Consider the following 21,995-nt stretch of genomic DNA (forward strand, 5'->3'; position numbering starts at 1 on the left):
TAGTTTTGTTTTTTTGTTTTGTTTTCATCAACTCAAATGTTTAGTTGCAAAAAAAGCACGTAAAATCTGCCCCCACCACCTTTTTTTTTAAATTACAAAACCCAATCCTAAAAACATCCAGATGCATCCATTGTGCAGCATCATACATATTGCGTAAAATTGAAGAATGGCAATTTTTTCCCTGATCTAATGTACACTGATGAATCATGACAGAGCTGAATTTCGACCCGGGTAAGTAAATCTCAAAAAGTACTTGAGTTTTCCTTTTGGGACTCAGAAAGAGACTTCTTATCTCCGAAATGGTTTTATTCTCCTCACAGCAAGACGAGCGTTAGTGCAAAGCTTTGTTTCAAAAGAGCGACGGGGCGAACAGCAGAGGAGGGGTTTCATTAGATAGTGAGAAAATTGCAGAGGTAGTCACCCGGCAGATAACAGCTTGGTAATAAGAGAACAGAAATGTACTGATTGCAGGTCATTTATATGAGCCCAAGGAGACTTGGGTGATTAGGAGCGCGGCTGACGTGAGATCACAAAGACTCTCGTGGGCTTTCCTGACCCTGACATTGATCAGCCACTGTGGGATCACACCGTTAACACGTTCATTAGCATTTTGTGCCCTATTACGACTCTGCGTCAGGATGTAGCCATTGGTCTTGGGTCGTCAATCGCTCCCTATTTAGACAATCAAAGGTGATTGAATGGATCTTTATTCTTTAAGTAGACAGTTTTGTGGCTCAAAGTAAATTATGACGATGCCCACTGACCTCTAAATGTATGAGACAAGAGATTGAAAACTGTCTCCTGTGTGTGTCTTTTGCAGGATCAGTGGGGACACGTGGAGGAGATCGAGCTGGTGAACGATGGATCTGGCCTGGGATTTGGGATTGTTGGAGGCAAGCCAACAGGAATGGTCGTCAGGACCGTGGTGCCAGATAGCGTGGCTGATAAGGTTTGTATTTGCGTCTATTACATGTTTCCTCAACACATTTTACTAAGAATTATGGGCAGCTTCTGAACCATTAAGTTGAGTTAATATCTGTAATTCAGCAGTATTACACCCAATGCAATTTAGGCAGTTTTGAATGTTATTTTCTAGAATCGCAAAATTGTTGCATTCCCCTAAGAAACTTTGCGTTTGCTCGCAAAACTATTGCATTCCCTGAGAAACTTTGCATTAGCTTGCAAAACTATTGCATTCCTCCAAGAAACTTTGCGTTCTCTTGCAAAAAGTTTGCGATCCCCAGGGAATTGGCCCTGTTTAGTAAATCTGGCACTAAGCGTTCACTCACAAAATGGTTGAGTTCTTTTGCGTTTGCTTGCAAAACTATTGCGTTCCCTGAGAAACTTTGCATTATCTTCCGAAAATGTTGCATTCCTTCAAGAAACTTTGCATTAGCTTGCATAACTATTGCGTTTCTCCAAGAAGCTTTGGTTTAGCTTGCAAAACTTTTGCATTCCTCCAAGAAACTTTTGCGTTTTCGCAAAAATTAATCCTAGTTCTTTTTTCATTTTTACCATCATCATGTCCCTTTCAGGGGGTTTGTAAATGTGGAATTTTATAGATATATTTATATATCATTCATGACTTTTTTTTAATGTTGTTATAACTAATAAAAGTGAGACTTCAACATCCACCTAGATAAACCTCAGGCTGCAGACTTCCACACTCTGCTTGCGTCTTTTGATCTCAAGAGAGTGCTAACTACGGCTACTCACAAATCAGGCAACCAACTGGACCTTATTTACACACGACACTGCTCCACTGATCATGTGCTGGTTACTCCGCTACACACCTCAGATCACTTCCTCCTCACTCTTAACCTCAACATGATTCCTGACACATCACATACCCCTCCACATGTCACTTTTCGACGTAACTTGCGTTCACTCTCACCCTCCCGGCTATCTGCTATGGTTTCATCTTCACTTCCTCCCCCTAAACAGTTATCCTCTCTTGATGTTAACAGTGCTACTGATACTTTCTGTTCCACTCTGACGTCTTGTTTAAATACTTTCTGCCCCTTATCTTCGAATCCAGCCCGTACCACCCCTTCTGCCCCTTGGCTATCTGATGTTCTCCGCGAACATCGTTCTAAACTCAGGGCCGCAGAAAGGGTATGGCGCAAATCACGAAATCCTTCTGACCTTAATTTATATCGATCACTCCTCTCTGACTGCTCTGCTAATGTTTCCACTGCTAAAAGGACATACTATCATGACAAAATTAACAATTCGCCTAACTCTCGCATGCTCTTTAAAACATTTTTCTCCCTCCTTTGTCCTCCTCCTCCTCCTTCATCATCTCTAACAGCTGACGACTTTGCCACATTCTTCATTAATAAAACTACAAACCTCACTGCACAATTTTCCACACCACAATCAATCAAACATATCTTTCCAGCAAACATACACTCGTTCACATCCTTCTCTCCACTCTCTGTCTGCTGCTTTTGATACGGTCAACCATCAGATCCTCTTGTCAACCCTATTGAGAAAGGGCATCTCAGGAACCGCACTCCAGTGGTTTGAGTCTTACCTCTCTGATAGGTCCTTCAAAGTATCTTGGAGAGGTGAGGTATCCAAGTCGCAACATCTAACTACTGGGGTGCCTCAGGGCTCAGTTTTGGACCAATTCTCTTTTCTATCTACATGGCATCACTAGGTTCTGTCATTCAGAAACATGGCTTTTCATATCACTGCTATGCTGATGACACTCAACTCTACCTCTCATTCCATCCTGATGAAACGACGATAGCTACTCGCATCTCTGCGTGTCTAACAGACATTTCTTGCTGGATGATGGACCATCACCTTCAACTCAACCTAGCTAAGACAGAACTGCTTGTAATTTCAGCTAACCCATCGCTTCATCACAATCTCACCTTCCAGTTAGGCTCATCTACCATAACTCCTTCAAAAACAGCCAGAAACCTTGGAGTTGTGATTGATGATAAGCTGAATTTCTCAGACCACATTGCTAAAACCCGGTCCTGCAGATTTGCATTATATAATATTAAGAAGATCAGGCCCTTTCTCTGTGCAACATGCAACACAACTCCTTGTTCAGGCTCTTGTTCTGTCCAGACTTGACTATTGCAATGCTCTCTTGGCAGGTCTTCCAGCCAATTCTATTAAACCTCTACAATTAATCCAAAATGCCGCTGCAAGATTAATCTTTAATGAGCCGAAAAGAACGCACGTCACGCCTCTGTTCATCAATTTGCACTGGCTACCAATAGCTGCTCGCATTAAATTCAAGGCATTAATGTTTGCCTACAGAACCACCACTGGCTCTGTACCCCTTTACCTAAATTCATTAATTCAGACTTATATGCCCTCTAGAAGCTTGCGTTCTTCAAGTGAACGACACATTATTGTTCCATCCCAAAGACACACAAAAACACTTTCACAGACTTTTTCATTAACTGTTCCCATCTGGTGGAATGACCTGCCCAACTCGATCCGAGCAGCCGAATCCTTACCCATCTTCAAGAAACGGCTAAAAACTTATCTGTTCCATCTTTACTTGACCCTCTAACTCTAGCACTCTCTATTCTAATTTTATTTTATCTATGTCTTTTTATTAAAAAAATTAACAGATAAATAAAAATGAATAATAATAATATTGATCTGTACTGCGTTAGGCTAACCAAGACTTGTAATAGCACTTGCACGTTGTCCCTCTTTTGTTGGTTTTGATTGCTTCTTATGTCCTCATTTGTAAGTCGCTTTGGATAAAAGCGTCTGCTAAATGACTAAATAAATAAATAAAATAAATAAAAGTGTGTTATATTGTTTTTTTTTTAACATATTAAAAAAAACTATTAAGTTGACATTTAGATTTCTACCTAAATGTCAACATTAGGGGAACAGTTATGAGATGAAATGGTACAAAAGTGACTTTGTTTTGAGAGTAGACATCATGTAGGATGGCGTACAGTATACGTGTGTTTGCAATAATCCTATTTAGATTACTTTTTTCTGTTCGTATCTTCAGCGCTTCTGGAAAGCATTTGACGTGGGAACTTGAAAAGCAGATTGTTCAATACACACCTACTGATGTCAGCTTTACTCTCTTCAATGCTTAGCCAGGAGGAACAGAGACTAGAAAACAACCTGTACTGGTTTAGACCCCTCACACACACACACACACCCCTCCTCTTCTCTCCCACCCAGTGTCCAGAGCTCAGGCAACAAACCCCTTCTTGTTCAAAAGGCACATTGCTTGCATTTCACACATCAGTGGATCTTATGCTCCAAAAAAGCTGTCAAAATCAGGGCTTTGTTATCCTTGGCGTTTCCCATTTCAACCTTTAATGGCTGCGGCGGGCTTCAATGCACCCCTGCTGTCCCCGGCACAGTGGCAGGAACAAGCTGCCGAGATTTTCCCTGCGCAAGTTGATGTATCAAACGCCTTTCATGTCTCGCGCTTCACAAAGACGGCTGTTCTCCTCTCCGTGCTTTGTGTAATCACTCTTTAGTCCTCCCCTTCCTCCCGTCGTTCGTTTGGCCCGTCTGCCAGAGTCCTAGAAGGAATACGTCTCACAGCTCAAGCCGACCGGAAAGGGCCGTGAGGAAAGGCCACGTAAGAGTGACACGGTTATTGTGGATGTTAGACTTTTGGCTCCTGCACCTGTGGATGATAGGAACAAATTAGGTTGTAAATGTAAGATTTGGCTCAGGCCTGCGTTTGGGAGGTAAATTACACTTTGGAGGCTGGTAAAAATGACTTATAATGCAATCTGCAATTGTTAACAGGTAAAATGTGTTTGTATCTGTACAAAGATGGGTCATATGCTAAAAAAATACAATTAATAAAATAAATGAAAGGGAAGTGGTGTGTGGCCAAGTATGGTGACCCATACTAGGAATTTGTGCTCTGCATTTAACCCATCCAAGTGTACACACAGTAGTGAACATACACCCGGAGCAGTGGGCAGCCATTGCTGTGGCGCCCGGGGACCAGTTGGGGGTTCGGTGCCTTGCTCAAGGGTCTCAACTCAGTCGTGAATAATATATAAGTAAATATAAATTTTATATCATAAACTTACATATCATATATGGATGGTAGTATTCAAATATAAAAATATTATTTTTTTTAACAAAATAAAAAATGTATTAAATATACATTTAATTAAATATGATGTAAATATAAACATAGACACACCTGTGTGTGTGTGTGTGTGTATATATATGTATGAAAATATTATATAAAAAAATTTAATTATAAATATTTAATGTGTGTATGTTTGACAATATAACATCACGTAAAAAAGTGTATATTTACAAATATTCAGATACATGTGTAATTTAACAAAAAATATATTAAAATTGGAAATATAAACATTAAAATGTACATTATTTCAACAATATATATAAAAAAATTCCCTATATTATTATTATTATTATTATTATTATTATAATTATTATTTTTTATTTATTTATTTATTTATTTTTTATTATTATTTTTATCATTTTGTTTAGTTTTGCAACAATCATTGGGAATAATGGGAATTACAAAAAAAAACCCCATCTGGATGCTTTACCATATAATTTGGTAGAGGAGCTTTTTTTGGATGGATGGATCTAATATAGATAGATGGATGGACAGACTGGTTCACCTCATCTTCAATGATGTCAACTTCCTCCTTTCTCTCATTCACTTCCAGGACGGGAGGCTGAAAACAGGTGACCACATCCTGCGGATTGGTGAGACGTCCACTCGAGGTCTGGCCAGTGACCAGGTGGTGCAGGTGCTGCAGGCCTGCGGTACCCATGTGAAGATGCTGATCGCACGAGATCCTCTGGGGGAGCCCCAGCCTCCGCCTCCACCTCCACCTGCCCCCGCCACGGCTCCCGTCACCTCTCTGCCACCTCCTGTGCCATCCCGCAGGGGCAGCAAAACGGTACAGAATACACCACGTTTACAATAAATCAGTGAATGAATGATGCAATTTCATCTTTAAAAAAATAAACGCATGTAGTTAATATTTTATAGCAAAATCACAAGAAATGAATAATAAATAATAATTTTGTTTTTATTTACAATTATATTTAAGTATTTTAAATTAAATAAATAAATATAATATAATAATGACTTAATTTTACAATAATATTATAATATAATTATAATAATTATATTTTTACATTTCAAATGTAATAATTTTACATTTTAAAATGTAAAAATTAAATAAATAAATGAAGAAAAAATATATATAATTTTTTACTTTTTAAAATGAATAACAAATAAGAAATCGTTTAGTTTTTGTCATTGGGGCTGACCAATTTTGTGAAATTCTGCTCAAAAGGAGTAACAACACAATGAAGTTGCGATAAGTTGCAGTCTGTAAGACGCACACGGAAGCGTGACTTGACACGCGACATTGCAGAAAGCGTGCGTTCACAAATGTAGCCTATGTTGACACAAATATGGAAAACATTTTCAAATTTAATAATCTGAGGTTCTCTCCAGAGATGTTTTGCCACATTTCTGTAATTAAGGAATATTAGCGTAGTAGCCTATGGGTGTTTCTTTTAACCTGAACATCTTCAAGTGAGTGGGGGGCAAACCAAAAGTTGATGCCGAAAGTACAGCACTCTCTTCAACACTGATTCTGCGACTATTCTTGTTTGAATGCGTTCCTTCGCTGGCATTTTCCACATTTCGTTTTCTCCCTTAACAAATTTGTCCATTCTGATGCTCAATTTTACAGAACTAATGGCTGCTGATGACTATTTGAATTGAATTCTGCCAAAGTGCGCACTTGTAAGTGTTCGTTAAATGCATAACATTAATTACGTGTGCAATTAACATAGTACATAGGTCTGCTCATGTCTGAAAATAATATCTGAAAAACTAAATTATTTTACATAAAATCATTATAGCTTATATTTGTTTAGTACATTTTTAAATTAACGTAAAAAATAAAATGAATTGTAAAACTGAAAGTTATTTTTTAATTGTGTTCAGCACATAGACTGTAACATTCAGCATGGTGTGCCGCATTTGGATTCATGACGGGCCGCATGCGGCCCGCGGGTTGAGAACCACTGTTCTATAGGGATCACTGGTACCCGCCCCCATCCTGGTTTAGGTCTTATCTTACCAGTCACACTCAGTAGGATGAAATTAAGACTTTTAAATCAAGACCATCTACAAACACTACTTGTGACCCTCAGGGTTCTGTTTTGGGCCCACTCTTATTCATCATCTATTTACTTCCTCTTGGCCATATTTTCAGGAAATATGGTATCCATTTTCACTGCTATGCCGATGACACCCAGCTCTATCTGTCTTCCAAACCCTCTAGTTCGTTTCCTCCACCTTCCTTGACCAGATGTTTAGCTGAAATTAAAGACTGGCTTTCAGCCAACTTTCTAAAACTCAACAGTGATAAAACTGAGGTCTTACTTATTGGTACAAAATCTATTATCGATAATAATGCAATTTGTCCTTCTCAGCAGGTCAGGAGTTTGAGTGTCATTCTGGATAGCACACTTTCTTTTGAAGCTCATGTTAACTATATTCAATAATAACAGCCTTCATACTTTTAAATCTCGTCTTAAGACTTATCTTTTTACCTAGGCTTTCTCATGACTTGCTCTTATTAATTGTTCTCGTTATTGCTCTTATAAGCCTTTATTGTATTTATGATGTATGTATGCAGTTGAATTTTGTAATGCTGGCAGGACTTGTGTATTTATTATTACTGTTTTTACCAGTTTGCTTGCTGTAAGGTGACCTTGGGTGTTTAGAAAGGCGCTATTAAATAAAATGAATTATTATTATTATTATTATTATTAATTAGTCATTACGAATTTTTCTTAATGTACGCCAAAAGTACGCCCGGACGCCTCACAGTGATGTTTTTTTTCGTATAATTTTTTTAATATAGGGCTCAAACATGTTTTTGTAGATTCACCCTGTAGCAAAAAGCAAAAAGTGTTTAGAAACAATAAAATAAATGTCAGTGTTTGCTCTGTAATGTTGCAGCCAAATTTGGAGGGCTACGAAATCCATGAAGTTGCGTTAAAAAAGAAGGAAGGCCAGAGCCTCGGGATCTCCATAATCGGACACAACGCTTTGACCACTAAGGGTAAGAAACATATTTTGCCTTGTTTTCCCAGAAACCCAACGATTAATCAGTACATTGTTAATTATTATCTCTCGTCTCTGTTGCATGTCAGATGCGGTGGGGGTCTTCGTGAAGAACGTGGTTCCAGGCAGTGCTGCTGAGCAGAGCGGGAAAATCCTTGTCCACGACAGGATAATAGCAGTAGGTTCTTAATCACTTTTTAATGAGCTCTACCTTAATTAGCCTTGTGCTCATACGACCGCTCTAACAGAACACAACGCTAACTAAGTGAGACGTCTCTTTCATTTCACGCCGATTAACAGTTAATAAGAACGGGTTTGAGCGTGGACGCGGTAAGCTGTCGCGCTTTCTCCAGCCTCATGCTAGGCTAATCAGTAGGTTAGCTGGGCCTGAAGTGACTTCTTGATTGTCTTTGTGTCTGTGTGAACAGTTGGATGGCGTGAACCTCCAGGGATTCACCAACCAGGAAGTCCTGGAGGTAATGAAGCGGACGGGCGATATCGTACACCTTACCCTCATTAGGAAGATCAACTCGCCCAAGAGGACGTCTGTAGAGAAATCGCTAGATAAAGGTAAAGTGACATGTATTGTGTTAGGATTATTTGATTTAAAATAAATTTTTCAATAAAAATTTTATCATTTTATCATATATAATTATAATAATAATAATAATAGTAAATATTTATAATATTTTCATTTGAATGCATTGTTAATTTTTAAGAAAATAAATAATATGTGATGATATTGGATTATACTGCACCAAAACAGGAAATTCAAACACAAATATTTATTTTTATATTATATTATATTTATATTTAATATTAAATACTTAAATTTCACTTTAATGTGTTCCATTAATCTTTAAGAAAATAAATAATGTGAAATTACGGAGCTGTTAAACTTCATCAAAACAGGAAATTCAAGCACAAATATTTATATTTAAATATAATATTAAATGTGTAACACAAATTATGTGTTCCGTTTTAAGAAAAATAAATATGTGACATTTTGAAATAATATGTGAAATTGTTGGGTTTCAGCTATATCAAAACAGGAAATTCAAACAATTATCAAACAAAATAATAAAACTTTCCCTACACTTTATGGATCCATAAAGTGTTTAAGGCACTGGCCTGTTGGGAAATAACACTTTTTACTTTTGTTAATTTTCAAAATAACAATGTATATATAAAGTAAAGAAATCAATATTAAGATCTTTAAATCACTAAATATGTGTTCCGTTGACTTTAGGGCTGACAATCAATGTAAAAATTGTACAAATAAAAATTTACATTTAATTTTTTTTGTCAAATATTTATATTTAATAGATATGAGATACTTTGAATGTTAGATATTAGAATATATTTTAAGTTATCACATTCCTTTCCTTTTTTAAGTTAAAGGAAATATGTATGTGTGTGTATATATATATATATATATATATATATATATATATATATGTATATGTGTATATATATTAGGGGTGGCACGGTTCGCGGAAAAAAACCGAACCGCACGGTTCTCCACACACGGTTCGGCACGCGCTAGGACCGCGGTTCAACTGAATTCTGACAACGCATGTGGTTTGTTATAAATAACACGTAAAACAAATAGGGTTCGGCTAATGTATGTTTCTGTTAATGGATGCGCATTCTGGCTTCCCAGTACATTATAACAACAGCGATGAGAAAGAAAAAAAAATAAATAAGTGGACAAATCATTCACTCTTGTTCAATGCGAGTGCCGTATGCTGGAATATGAGCATTTATTCCGTCATCACCTGGGTGCTGATAGCGCGCGCGCACAGGTGAGACCTGAACAGCACACGTTGATATCGGTGTTTAGACTAAAGTCATGTAAGCTTTGCCAGCTCAAATATTTAAGAGCCAGAGGACGCGAGCTCGCGCGCGCAGTGAGAAGATTTGTGCGTGCGCTCATCAGAAGCGTGCAAACCTGCGCCTCAGAACGCGCGCAAATATGAAGCTCTCTCTGAAGTATTGTGTTTTAATGGATAAATTCACACAAAATTCTGTCAAAATGCCCGTCTTGGTAAGTATACTATAGCAGACATAGCCGGCTGGGCGTACAGTATCAGTGCTTTCTCTTAAAGTGACAGTTAATATTAAATAAACAGCAACAACAAAGAAATCACTCACTGCTCTTGATTGAATCGCTTTTGTAACTTTAATAAAGAGTAATCTTTAATTTATACAGTCAAATATGCAATGCTGTTTTACCTTTGATTACTTTAATCGTACTTCAATTTCTGTACCTAAAAAACCCCCTGAAAATCACTGATTATTTTATTTGTATCTTTACTCTATTGTATTTTTATTTGTGCTGTTGCTTGTAGTTAAAGGTCTGCTTTTATTTGTGTACACTCACAATGAAAACAAAACAGATTTTATATATATAACATGTAATAATATTTAGCATTTTCACATCAAAATAAAAAAAACTGAGCAAAGTAGATGTCTTTTTTTTCCCTGTTGTACCGAAATTGTATCGAACCGTGACCCCCGAACCGAGGTACGTACCGAACCGTGACATCTGTGTACCGTGCCACCCCTAATATATATGTATATGTGTGTGTATATGTATATGTGTGTGTATGTATGTGTGTATATATATGCGTATATATGTGTGTGTGTGTGTGTGTGTGTATGTATATATGAATTGACAGTATTTGATCTTTATAAATGATTGTTTGTGTCTGGTTACAAATATATGCTGATTCAGAATTAAGCGTATATGTTTATATACTGGTGTGTTGATACAGTCCAGAGAGAGTCGTCACGTGTGTCTCTGAAGAGATCGTCTGAGATCAAGGCGCGGGCAGATGTTCAGAGGGGCTCTGTGGTGGAGTCTATGGACCCTGCTCTGAGTGGGATCAAACAACAGCTGCAGGGGAATAGTGAGTTCAGACAACACACAAACACGTCTGTTCACTCACATACAGGTGCTCAACAAAGTGGCCGATATCACAGACTTTACACAGACCAGCCCCGGTTGTTGTGCTCCTGTAAAAACATCCTTCACTTTGTCTTGATTGGCTTTTTTTAGTAATATGTTGAGCCTGGGTGCTCGTGCAATGTATACGTCAGTACCATCATAAAAAAGTGCTCCACATGGCTCCAGGGAGTTAATACAGGCCTTCTGAAGCAAATTGATGAGTTTGTGTAAGAAACATTCATATTTAAAACTTTATAAACTGTAATCTCTGGGTTCTGCTAACTGTCATACACACGTTTGCAAGAAGGTGGCGTTCCAGTGGATGATGTAGGTGTAGCTTAAGCTCTGGTGACAATATGTTTCGTGAGAACCAAGTTTTGTTTACAGCAAAGGAAAACCTAGAAGGTCTTGCATCAGAACTTATAGTCTTAAATTTATAGTCATAGCATTAAATGTTGCATGCACTGCAAAAATTAATATCTTTCTCAGTATTTTTCAAATAACTAAACTAGAGCTGTCTTTTTAGCTCGTTAATTTAATTAATTAGTTATGGGAAAATAACGCAATTAATATATTTTAATGCAATTAAATGGCCCAGACCTGTACGTCATCTTACACTTCATACAGTTGACTATTGACAAACATGATGCAGGGCAACATCTCACAGCTTGATATAGCCTATATAAAATGCAGTTATACGCCCTTAAAATTTAAGATATTGGGGAAAAAAATTCCCCGTATGAGTTTTTGTCTCATGTTTGTCATATGATAAGCGATATCAAACGAGCTGCGAGAGCAATATCACACAAGTGTTGTTTTTATCTTGAATAGCGCGAGTGCAAATGTGATTTTATACAACAGTTTAGTAAAAAAGTTGATATTGTGTTATATTTTAAATACGCTATGTTTTTGCTCAATTTTGCCAACGAAAATATTAACTATAAAGCCACAGCAGAGCTGTTGTGCGTCTCCAAATAAAGCAACAGGGAATGAATCAAGTAAAGCAACAGTGAATGAATCGCGTTTTGAACAAATCGCGTGAAACAATGATACAATGGCCCGTTCATAAAGAGAGCCATTTACTTCATTCCTGAATGAATCAGTGGTTTGAATGAATCAAATGAATGACTTTCTCATAAAGACATTTACTGCCACCTACGGGTAGTTTTAGTTTCTTATTTAAAGTATCATTTCCTTAAAAAAAAAAAAAATATATATATATATATATATATATATATATATATATATATATATATATATATATATATATATATATATATATATATAAAAAAAAAAATAAAGTAATAGTTCACCTAAAAAGAAAAATTCTGTCATTTACTCACCCTCATGTCGTTTCAAACCTGTATCACTTACTTTCTTATATGGAACATAAAAAAAGAAATAATGAAACCAAGCTGATTTGGTTACAAATGACTTTCACTGTATGAAGAAAAAATACAGAGAAGTTTCTCAAATTATCTTCTGTTATGTTCCATAGTTTATGTTGAGCTGTTGTAGCCTAAATGGTTATGTGTAATAAATTTCATGTAAACATTTTTTGGAATGTCTACTTGATACTTTTCCCATTTATCGCAATAATGGCTTTAAACGATCTTTTGTAGTATTTTCACAGCCCAATCTAGTTTGTGATTAATTAATTAATTAATCGCCACATCATGTAATTAATTAGATTAAAAATTTTAATGACTGACAGCCCTAATTTAAACATTTTTAAATCGAGATAAATTTTCTTGAGATACAAAGACTTTTTTTCAAGGAAGTTGAACAAAATGAAAAACAGTTTATGCTTAAAACAATAACAAATATTGGCAGATATTTGTCTTTTTTTTTTTTTTTTTATCATAAATTCACTTGAGTTTGATAAATAAAGTCTCCAGTAGTTTGATGTTTTTCTGTGAAAGAATTAGCCAGGGCAGCGTTGCCTCCATTTGGACAAACAAATTGGCACAAAAAAATTCACAGAAGCTGAGCATACTGACAAAAATTTGACTGCACTCATACAATACAGTACACCCATACTACACTGATGCCTCACTGTACGTATACCCAAGCATACAAATAAAATCCAAGTATACTTTAATAGCTTAATACTGAATACTGTCAGATTCAGGTCAGCTTCTACACTGAGCTTAGCAGGCATTGTTTCAGCCAATGTTAGCCAGCAGATATAAATATGGAGATGGGCGGCCTGGAAGCGGAAGAGCGGGCCTTGGCTGAAGCCGAAGCAGCCTGGAGCTCTGGTTACATTCTGCTCTAATTAATCCGGGCAAGACCCGGTACCTGCCAAACTCCTAAATAAAGCGTTCTGTTGCACTGGGCTAATACATGCCCAGGATAACAGTGATTGGTTGTCAGGGACTCATTTCCCAAAGCTAGAATCATAGCATGTGTAAAACGATAGCTGCCCTCGAGTCAAAACACACACCGCTTTAATCATGCTTTCACCTCCCACCTTTTTTTCCCTGTGGTCTTAAGAAATTATATTGCCATGTGAGCGTGTAGATGTTTAAATATTTTCTTTATGGATAATGCGCGACTGTTTTGGTACATTGACGTGACATTTGATAAGAGCGAACTCAGAGGTTTCGCTGAATTTCACCCATCGATTTTAAAGATAACTACCCTGGAAGTGCCATTATATGGTTTCTTTTGTGTCATGTAAAGTTGAAAGTCTCTGGAAACAGATGTGTTTCAGCCCTAATGTTAAAAAAATGTGGACAACACAGACTAGTTGCTGCAGGGTTTTCTGCGCTTTTTCCAAGTTCTGTCACACCAGCGGTTTCGACACATTAAAATCATTGCGAAAGTTGACAGCGAGAGCGCTCAATCACAAAGAAGTGGTGACAATCGGTCCACGTTGGTATAATTACAGTCCGCAGTTGCTCCAGAAATGCCCACAGCAGTTAAAAACCACAGGAAGTACTATGTGAAACCTCATTTACTAAACTTTTGTGGGTCTGTAGTAACTTTTCCCATGTGATGCCCTCTATTAAATGTTGAGTGACATTTGGATTGGGGGTGGACATTTGTTCTCAGTGTCAGTGGAGTTTTTCCTGATACATAAACATAACAAGCCATTGCCGTGATCAACATTTCCCCTGTTCTCCATATTTTCTATTGTGCTGCACCTGGGCTGCAGATGTTGGCTGGGGTTTGACGTCCCATGTGTAGAAGCGATGCATTGCTGTATTAATGTAGTCAAACATTTGTGATGAATGATGTTGCGAGTGAGGCATTAGAAATGCTAATTTAATCAGGTCTACATCCCTCGCTCTCACTCACTCACTGACTTCACTTTTTACTGTAACGTGCTTTAGCATACCAGTCCACTGCAGGGCCTGAAACTCTTGAAAAAGCTTTTTTTCTGCTTTTTGTATAAGTGGTCAGTAAAAGCATTTTTTTAATTTTTTTTTTATTCATTTACATGCAGTTTGCCGCTTTTGTTTTTAATAAAATATACACTACTGTTTAAAAGTTTGAGGCAGGTACTATTATTATTATTGTTATTATTACCGTTTTATGCATGAAATTGAATCAAATTGACCATAAAAATAAAGAAAATCCACAAAAAATAAAGAAATAAAGCAGCAAATGAAGTCTAGTAATAATAATAATAATAATAATAATGTTTCTTGAGCTAATCAGCATATTAGAATGATTTCTGAAGGATCATGTGACACTGAAGACTGGAGTGATTGGCTGCTGAAAATTCAGCTTTGATCACAGAAATAAATTGTATTTTAAAATATATTCAAATATCAAACAGTTATTTTAGATTGTACTATTATTTCACAATATTGCTGTTTTTACTGCATTTTTGGTTGAATAAATGCAGCCTTGGTGCCCATTTGAGACTTTTCAAAAACATTTAAGAAACCTTACAGATTCCAAACTTTTAAATTTGTTTTTATGAACGCAAGTAGTTAATAATTTAAAAAAAATACTTTTACTATGATAATTTGAATGTCATTTCAAAAAACCAATGTCACCATTATGACATTGTATGATTTTCATTTGTTGCACGCAGCCAAAAATGGCAAAACGTTAAAGTGATGCACTGAAATGTGATGTTTGTGTAACTAGGTACTATTCACGTTAGCTTATTTTTATCAACATATTTAATATTCAGCATATGTAAGGTGACTCAGTTGTTTGTAGTAGTGGGTGATCAAATTGTACCTTATTCATAGCAAGTTTCTTGTTAAATTTACAGCATAGGTTACAGAATAACTTATTTTTTTCTTAGCCAGAGCATATTTCTCTGCAACCCCCTACTACTTCTGCTCCCATATCATAGTTAAGGGTCACAAGTGCTCATAAAAGCTGTTCCACCCATTTATTTGCCTCCATTGCCCTTTGGGCTTCCAGCCGATACTGTTCCCAGGCGTCCCGTTGTCTTTTTCTGCAGTATCACTGCTGACTCCTCTCTCAACTCTTGCCCTCAGCGCACTCTCGGCCCTCTTATATTCATCCATCAGCCTGACATCAATCCCATACTAGTATACAGCACCTGACATTAATGTCATACGTTTCCACTCACTCTGTCACGGACAGTGGGCACCCAAATGGCGGTAATTGACTTTAAACGCTGCTCTCATTATTGTGTGTGTTGTAGTGCAAGAGCCGGCCTCGCTGACGGAGATGGAGCTTCGCACTAAATGGGAGCAGGCTCTTGGTCCACATTACGATGTTATGGTAAGCAAAAATGTAGGGGAAGTAATGTTAACAGATGCTAAGTGCGGCTCTCAATTAAACATGAAGCAAACTCCACATCAGCAAGAACCGCCAGCACTTACGCATACTGTGATAAGAGATGTTCGATCGACCAGCTAAATCTGGCTGTAGATTGCCTCAGTTGACTCCTATTGGATTTGAGTTCCTGTGCTGACACACAGTTGTTTGGGTTTATTTACCATAAAGGGAGTATGTTGACTGCTTTGAGGTTACCACTACGGAGAAATTTTAGATTTTATTTATTTATTTAATTTTTTTCATGTTTTATTCACATTTTGTTTGCATGTTGTTATATTTTTACAGGTTGTACAGCTTGACCCTGTCATAGATGATGACATTGAGCTGCAGAAGTATTCTAAGGTAACGTGGAAACAGCATAATTTATGATTCATTAATTTGTTCATCTGTCTCTATAGTAGGGCTGGCGATGTATCAAATATTCATAATATATAGTGGAGATGGTAGCGAGTTGTTCACATGTAATCCTTCTTTGTCTCATGACTTGCACGTATGAGAACATTAAGATATCAGGATAGTTTTTAGCTCCTCACAAGTTAATATGTTTAATTAATTTCTGTGAATCAATTTGTTGCAAATTAATCAATTCAAATTCCTGAACAATTTGTTTGAATGATCACACAAAAAAGTCTTGTTATTTAGTCCCCATCTAGCTTTTAATATTTTCAAGTGTTTAGTAAATATATAGTGTAATATTAGTGCATATAAATTAAAAGAAAGTAAGTAAAGAAAAAAATATTTCATCCTTGTTCATTTAGTAAAAAACTATGTGGAATTTTGATTTTACTGTGTTTTAGCATTTTGAAGAAACCTAAATATCAAGATATACACTATATTGCCAAAAGTTTTGGGTCACCCCTTCTAATGAACATGTTTGACTACTTTATTAATTTCCATGAGTACAATGTTTAATGTTAAAGCATATAATGATATTCTAGGGAATTGTGTGCTTCTAATTTTATAGCAACAGTTTGGACAGAACCCTTTTCTATTCTAACATGACAGTGCCTCTGTGTATAAGACACGGTTCAAAAAGACATGATTGATTCAGTCAGTGTGGAAGAACTTGACTGGTCTGCAGAAAGCCAAGTCCTGATCCCTGCTGAACTCCTCTGGTGTGACTTTAAATGCAGACCCTGAGCCAAAAACTCACCAAACACCAATGACTTGTATAGACACTATAAGGACTATAAGTGTTGGGACACCCCCTTCTTTAGAACAGAAAAAGGCACTAACAAAACTGTGGCAACAAAGATGGAAACATAATTCATGTATTTAAAAATTGTATTTCAATCTCTGTTGAAACAGTTTTGGATGTGCCTAAAATGACAGTACCCTTATGTACAAGTCATTGGTGTTTGGTGATGAGTTTTTGGCTCAGGGTCTGCATTTAAAGTCACACCAGAGGAGTTCAGCTGGGATCAGGACTTGGCTTTCTGCAGACCAGTCAAGTTCTTCCACACTGACTGAATCAATCATGTCTTTTTGAACCGTGCCTTGTACACAGAGGCACTGTCATGTTAGAATAGAAAAGGGTTCTGTCCAAACTGTTGCTATAAAATTAGAAGCACACAACTCCCCAGAATATCATTATATGCTCAAACATGTTCATTAGAAGGGGGTGACCCAATACTTTTGGCAATATAGTGTATATTAAATCTCACCCAGTCATGCTCAGTAGTGACCACAATGAGTGAGTCTTAGTGTAAAATTATGTTTCTACAGCTTCTCCCAATACACACGATGCGCTTGGGCGTGGAACTAGACTCTTTTGATGGACATCACTACATTTCCACAGTGGCTCCTGAGGGTCCAGTGGCAAAACATGGACAGCTTCGACCAGAGGATGAACTTCTGGAGGTAAAGTCATTTTACAGTGCATTAAACAGCATCTACACTGCTGATGTGTGTCTTCCCTGCACCCTCACTATTTGGCATTATGGTTACGTGGGCTCTCAGGGTTTGGCCAGTCTGCAGTTTTGCTCTTGGCTTGCTTTGGTGAGCCTCTTCTCGGTTGCTTTAATAACACTGACCTTTGCATCCTGCCAGCACCAAGCCTCCAGGAAGGCTTGCTGCTGCTGCTGCTGCTGGCTCGTGGATGTTCTGGCAGGAAGGCTCCTGAGTCCGACCGAGGCCATCTGCATGACTGTCCCCTGCCCTAACCTCCCCGCTGGCCTTGCTTCCTGCCCCCTTCCCTCTAAACTTCCCCCTCCCACTTGGTCTGGTGGCTGAGGGCCGCTGTGCCTTCAGCCTGTTGCTGTTGGCAGGAGCCTGGATGGTTAAAGCAGGGGAGATTTGCAGGGCTGCAAGGGAAGTGGCTTATAGAGAGATGTGGCGTACCTTTAAGGCTACGTCTTGGGACCAGTGCATTTTTTGGAGGCTCTGAAGAATCATTTATGAAAATCCCATATTTCAGTGTAACCTAAACATCCTAATGTACTCCTTGGCCTTGCTAGATGCTTAGAAGCCCAGTGGTACAGTGATTTTGTGTGTGTGTATAAGGCAAATGATGTGTGGAGACCATGGTTTCCTCCTGTTTTGGGCAGATGGCACAGTGCCGCCCCCACTCGCCATAGCAGCTTCAGGCTTGCCCGCTCCATGAAATGCCAATCAAAGATGGCCAGTGAATGCCACAGAGACAGTGTGTAATATAGTCACCAACCTAATAAGCACCCCATAGGATTTTAATATGATTTCTCACATCCTTGTCAAAGAAAGTTACACTTCATAAGTGACCTTATTTTTGTACCCCTAGTGTTTGATTGTGGAAACCATGCAGTGATAGATTTTCTGTATGTTTGTGGGTGAAGTTTCTCCCAATCAAATGTTAGTTGTATTTACAGGTGAATGCAGTGCAGTTGTATGGGAAATCCAGACGAGAGGCTGTTGCATTCCTCCGAGAGGTTCCTCCTCCCTTTACTTTGGTTTGTTGCAGACGGCTCGCTGAAGAGGGCAGCGAATACCACCCTGAATCTGAAGAGTGGCACTCATCCAGCCCCTCAGCCAACCTACAGGAGCAGGTACCAAATACATACACAGGAGAGTCCAAAATTAACACTCAACAACTGCCAAATGCAAGTCAAACTTGGTTTTGGCAAGTTCTCTGCATTGGCCGATAAGTGATGTTTTATTAACAAATTTCGGGAGGAGCACGCGCAGATAATTAACACGGCCAATTCACCATCAGCAATCACTCAGTCTATCCTATCAGCCGAGAGAGAACCTCTATAAATAGACCAAGCCATCTTACCTTCTTTCTCTCTACAGTTTTTAGCATCCCACCTCCACCCCAAATCCTCACCATCAGCCCGCTCCTACCCCAGCGTGGGGAGGAGCTCGGGGGGAGCGCTCTGGGTCCGGGCTAAATGCTGAGCTCGGACCCCTCTCCCCGGACAGGGGGAGTGCCCCGGGTTCGGGAGTAATTTACAGAGCTCGGAGCCCTCTCCCCGGACAGCACGCCAAATACGCATAAACCTTAACTCTGTTCATTATACGCAAGGGCGAACTCGTGAATTCGAAACAAAACTGCAAAATAATACATGCCTGCTCATTTTGTAATAATTTTACAGATTGAGAATAACCTCTCCATGTTTGCCAAAGATACAAGTCTACGCAACAGCATGAGGGAAGAGTTTCAGGTTTGTTCATATCCTGTAATAAAATTTTACAACTGGATTTTAGCTCAGTTGTTCTCTGCTGGTTTTGCTTCAGGTTCTAGATTTTACATGTGGCAACAAAGTAGTTTGTTTTTAACAAAAGTTAAAAACTAAGTAAAAGTAAATAAAATCTCAAGGTTTTAATTGCCATATGAAAAATTTGTAAAAATATATAGAGTTGTCTTTTAAAGTCATAGTTTGATTGAGGCTTTGATTTAAGTAACTACACCAGAACAGACATGCAACCTAATTGAGAACCACTACTATTTCATCGTGATTTGTGCTTTTCTTTTCAGGCCCGTCAGGCTACAGAAGTGGAGCAGGAGGTTAATGATGAAGAAGAGCCCCTAGAGCCAAGCAGCCCTGAGAAAGAGCAAATGGACGAGGAGAAGGATGACGACGAAGAAGAAGAAGAGGATGAAGGGGAATTGGCTCTGTGGTCTCCGAATGTGCAGGTGCTAGAACTAGAGAAAGGAGAACGAGGTCTCGGCTTCAGCATACTAGACTACCAGGTGGGGAATTAACTCATTTCTTTGTTTTTTGTTTTTTTTTGTCTTTTTTAAACCTTTTTTTGGAGAGAGTAACTTCATATTTATCTTTGTCTCTGAGAAAAACCAAAGAAAACTAGATTTACATTTCAAGAAGCATTCAAGAAGTGTTGTTTTGTATCATCTGAATGGAAGAACCAACACAGTCACCTTTCGGTCGGTTTCAAGTAAACGCTCAAAATGCATTATTTGGGTAACACTTCACAATAATTAACTAAATCTTTAACACATTAACATTAACTAATGGAACCTTATTGTAAAATGTTACAATTATTTGTTATTAAAGCATTTACGTTCACACTTAAATTAAACAGAAAAGCAAGCAGGTGCATGATTTGGCATGGCAATACCAATAATTAATAACCGTTTCCTTACCTAAATCCTGCGTTTGGACCAGGCTCGGTTGCAGAATCACATCACTGCTTCTGAAATTATTATCTTGTTCTATATAGTAGTAGTTAGCTATCTCTGTGTCGTATGTGTTCGCTTGTCAAGCAAGAAAAACACAAGTTTTATTTAAACTCGGAATATATTATGTATACAGCATGCAAAGAGCGCTCCCTTTAAATTTTATAAAAAACTGTCACTCATTCATCCCAAACTTACAAAGTTCCATTTTAACCAATGAATGTGACCACACAATGAAACTTTTTTTTTTTTTTTTTTTAAATGGAGTTACGAGCATGATAGAACTTGGCGCTGGACAAAAAGGCGGTGAGTGAGTGGCTTCCAACCTAAACACCTCTGATTGGCCATTGCATTGTAGAAATCAACAAACATGTCTGTGATCGGCTACTTTGCTCCCCTCTGTGAAAATGCATTGTAAAATCACTTGACGCTTTCATAAGCAGAAGGGCAGATACACTGGACTGTTTGCCAAATCTATTTTGTTATGCTATAATTGCGAAGAAAACAGGTCCTAGACCAGGAGTTATGGGCAGCTTTTCCATCTAAAAGCAATCAGTTAGACTATTATACACGCTAAGCTAAAGTCCGGCCGTCCCCCTTGGTCCGGAGGGGGGGCACAGGGATGTCTGTAGGGGGGCAAATCCCCCCTGGCCCCTCCTCTGGTGCCGGGCCTGATATCGAGTAAAATCAAGACCAATCAAAATTCAGTATGCAAACTGATATAAGAAAGAGGTCTAGTCACAATTCACTATACAAGTATTATGATGACGTCTTCATGGTCTGTTATGTTTTTAAAACGTTTACAGTTTACATTTTCATTTATTTATTTGGCAGATGCTTTTATCCAAAGTTACTTAGTTGACTTTATATCATTATAAAACATTATATGAAACAATGTATGTAAAGTCTTGATATAATTCAAGTTCGTGGGAAAAAATGGATAGCACATGTAAAGCTGAATATATCTACAAAATAATTGAAGTTTGCATGTTATGAAACTGTATGTTAAGCTTAGGTTTAAGTAATACCAGAAGTTTTATGCCATTTAGAACATAGGAATAATGTTTTCTTGCAAAAACAGTAATAAAAATTGATTCAAATCAAATTGTTAAAAAATGGTACCAATTATCCATAATTACTCTAAAAAAGCCAAGCAAAGTAATGACATTTACGGTTTTCTGTCAACTATCCTTTAAATGGGGGAAAAAGGAGACTGGACTCAATTAATCCCCCCGACTTTCCAAAAGTGTGATCACAGGAAACTTGCGTTGATGTCACAAGTCATTGGACACTGAACAAAAGAAAGCAGTGAAACCTTTCCAAATAGGGCCGCCACAGTTTATCTGGCCCCGCGCCAGCCATCAAACCCTTTGCTCTGCTCACTTAGTACGAAAAGCTGCTTTCCTCCTTCCTTCATTAGCCCTCTAATCAGGGTTAGTACATAACTGCACGTTGATCCTGAATCAGAAGTGATCATGTAATGAGGCCACTTAGAATGCAGAACCTCTCCTGCAGACCTGCACTCCGCCGGTCCTGTGGGACGCCTCGTGTTTTATATTATC

The 21,995-nt window shown here is 37.9% G+C and overlaps 1 protein-coding gene across 5 annotated transcripts in view; it reads left to right on the top strand.

The window, feature by feature from the left end:
• LOC306875404 (inaD-like protein) overlaps positions 1–21,995 on the top strand; it is a 122,818-nt gene that overhangs the window by 10,782 nt on the left and 90,041 nt on the right. For 4 of the 5 annotated variants that reach the window (XM_079425926.1, XM_079425930.1, XM_079425928.1 and 1 more), the window contains 12 exons: positions 821–949; positions 5,670–5,906; positions 7,994–8,096; positions 8,188–8,276; positions 8,527–8,668; positions 10,876–11,010; positions 15,685–15,764; positions 16,107–16,163; positions 17,547–17,681; positions 18,665–18,841; positions 19,391–19,459; positions 19,774–19,989. In XM_079425926.1, the coding sequence (XP_079282052.1) occupies positions 821–949; positions 5,670–5,906; positions 7,994–8,096; positions 8,188–8,276; positions 8,527–8,668; positions 10,876–11,010; positions 15,685–15,764; positions 16,107–16,163; positions 17,547–17,681; positions 18,665–18,841; positions 19,391–19,459; positions 19,774–19,989 (1,569 nt within the window). The remainder of the gene's footprint in view (positions 1–820; positions 950–5,669; positions 5,907–7,993; positions 8,097–8,187; positions 8,277–8,526; positions 8,669–10,875; positions 11,011–15,684; positions 15,765–16,106; positions 16,164–17,546; positions 17,682–18,664; positions 18,842–19,390; positions 19,460–19,773; positions 19,990–21,995) is intronic. The other variant, XM_079425929.1, reaches the window with a different exon arrangement.

This window comes from Barbus barbus, assembly GCF_936440315.1.
Source record: "Barbus barbus genome assembly, chromosome: 9".
NCBI lineage: Eukaryota > Metazoa > Chordata > Actinopteri > Cypriniformes > Cyprinidae > Barbus > Barbus barbus.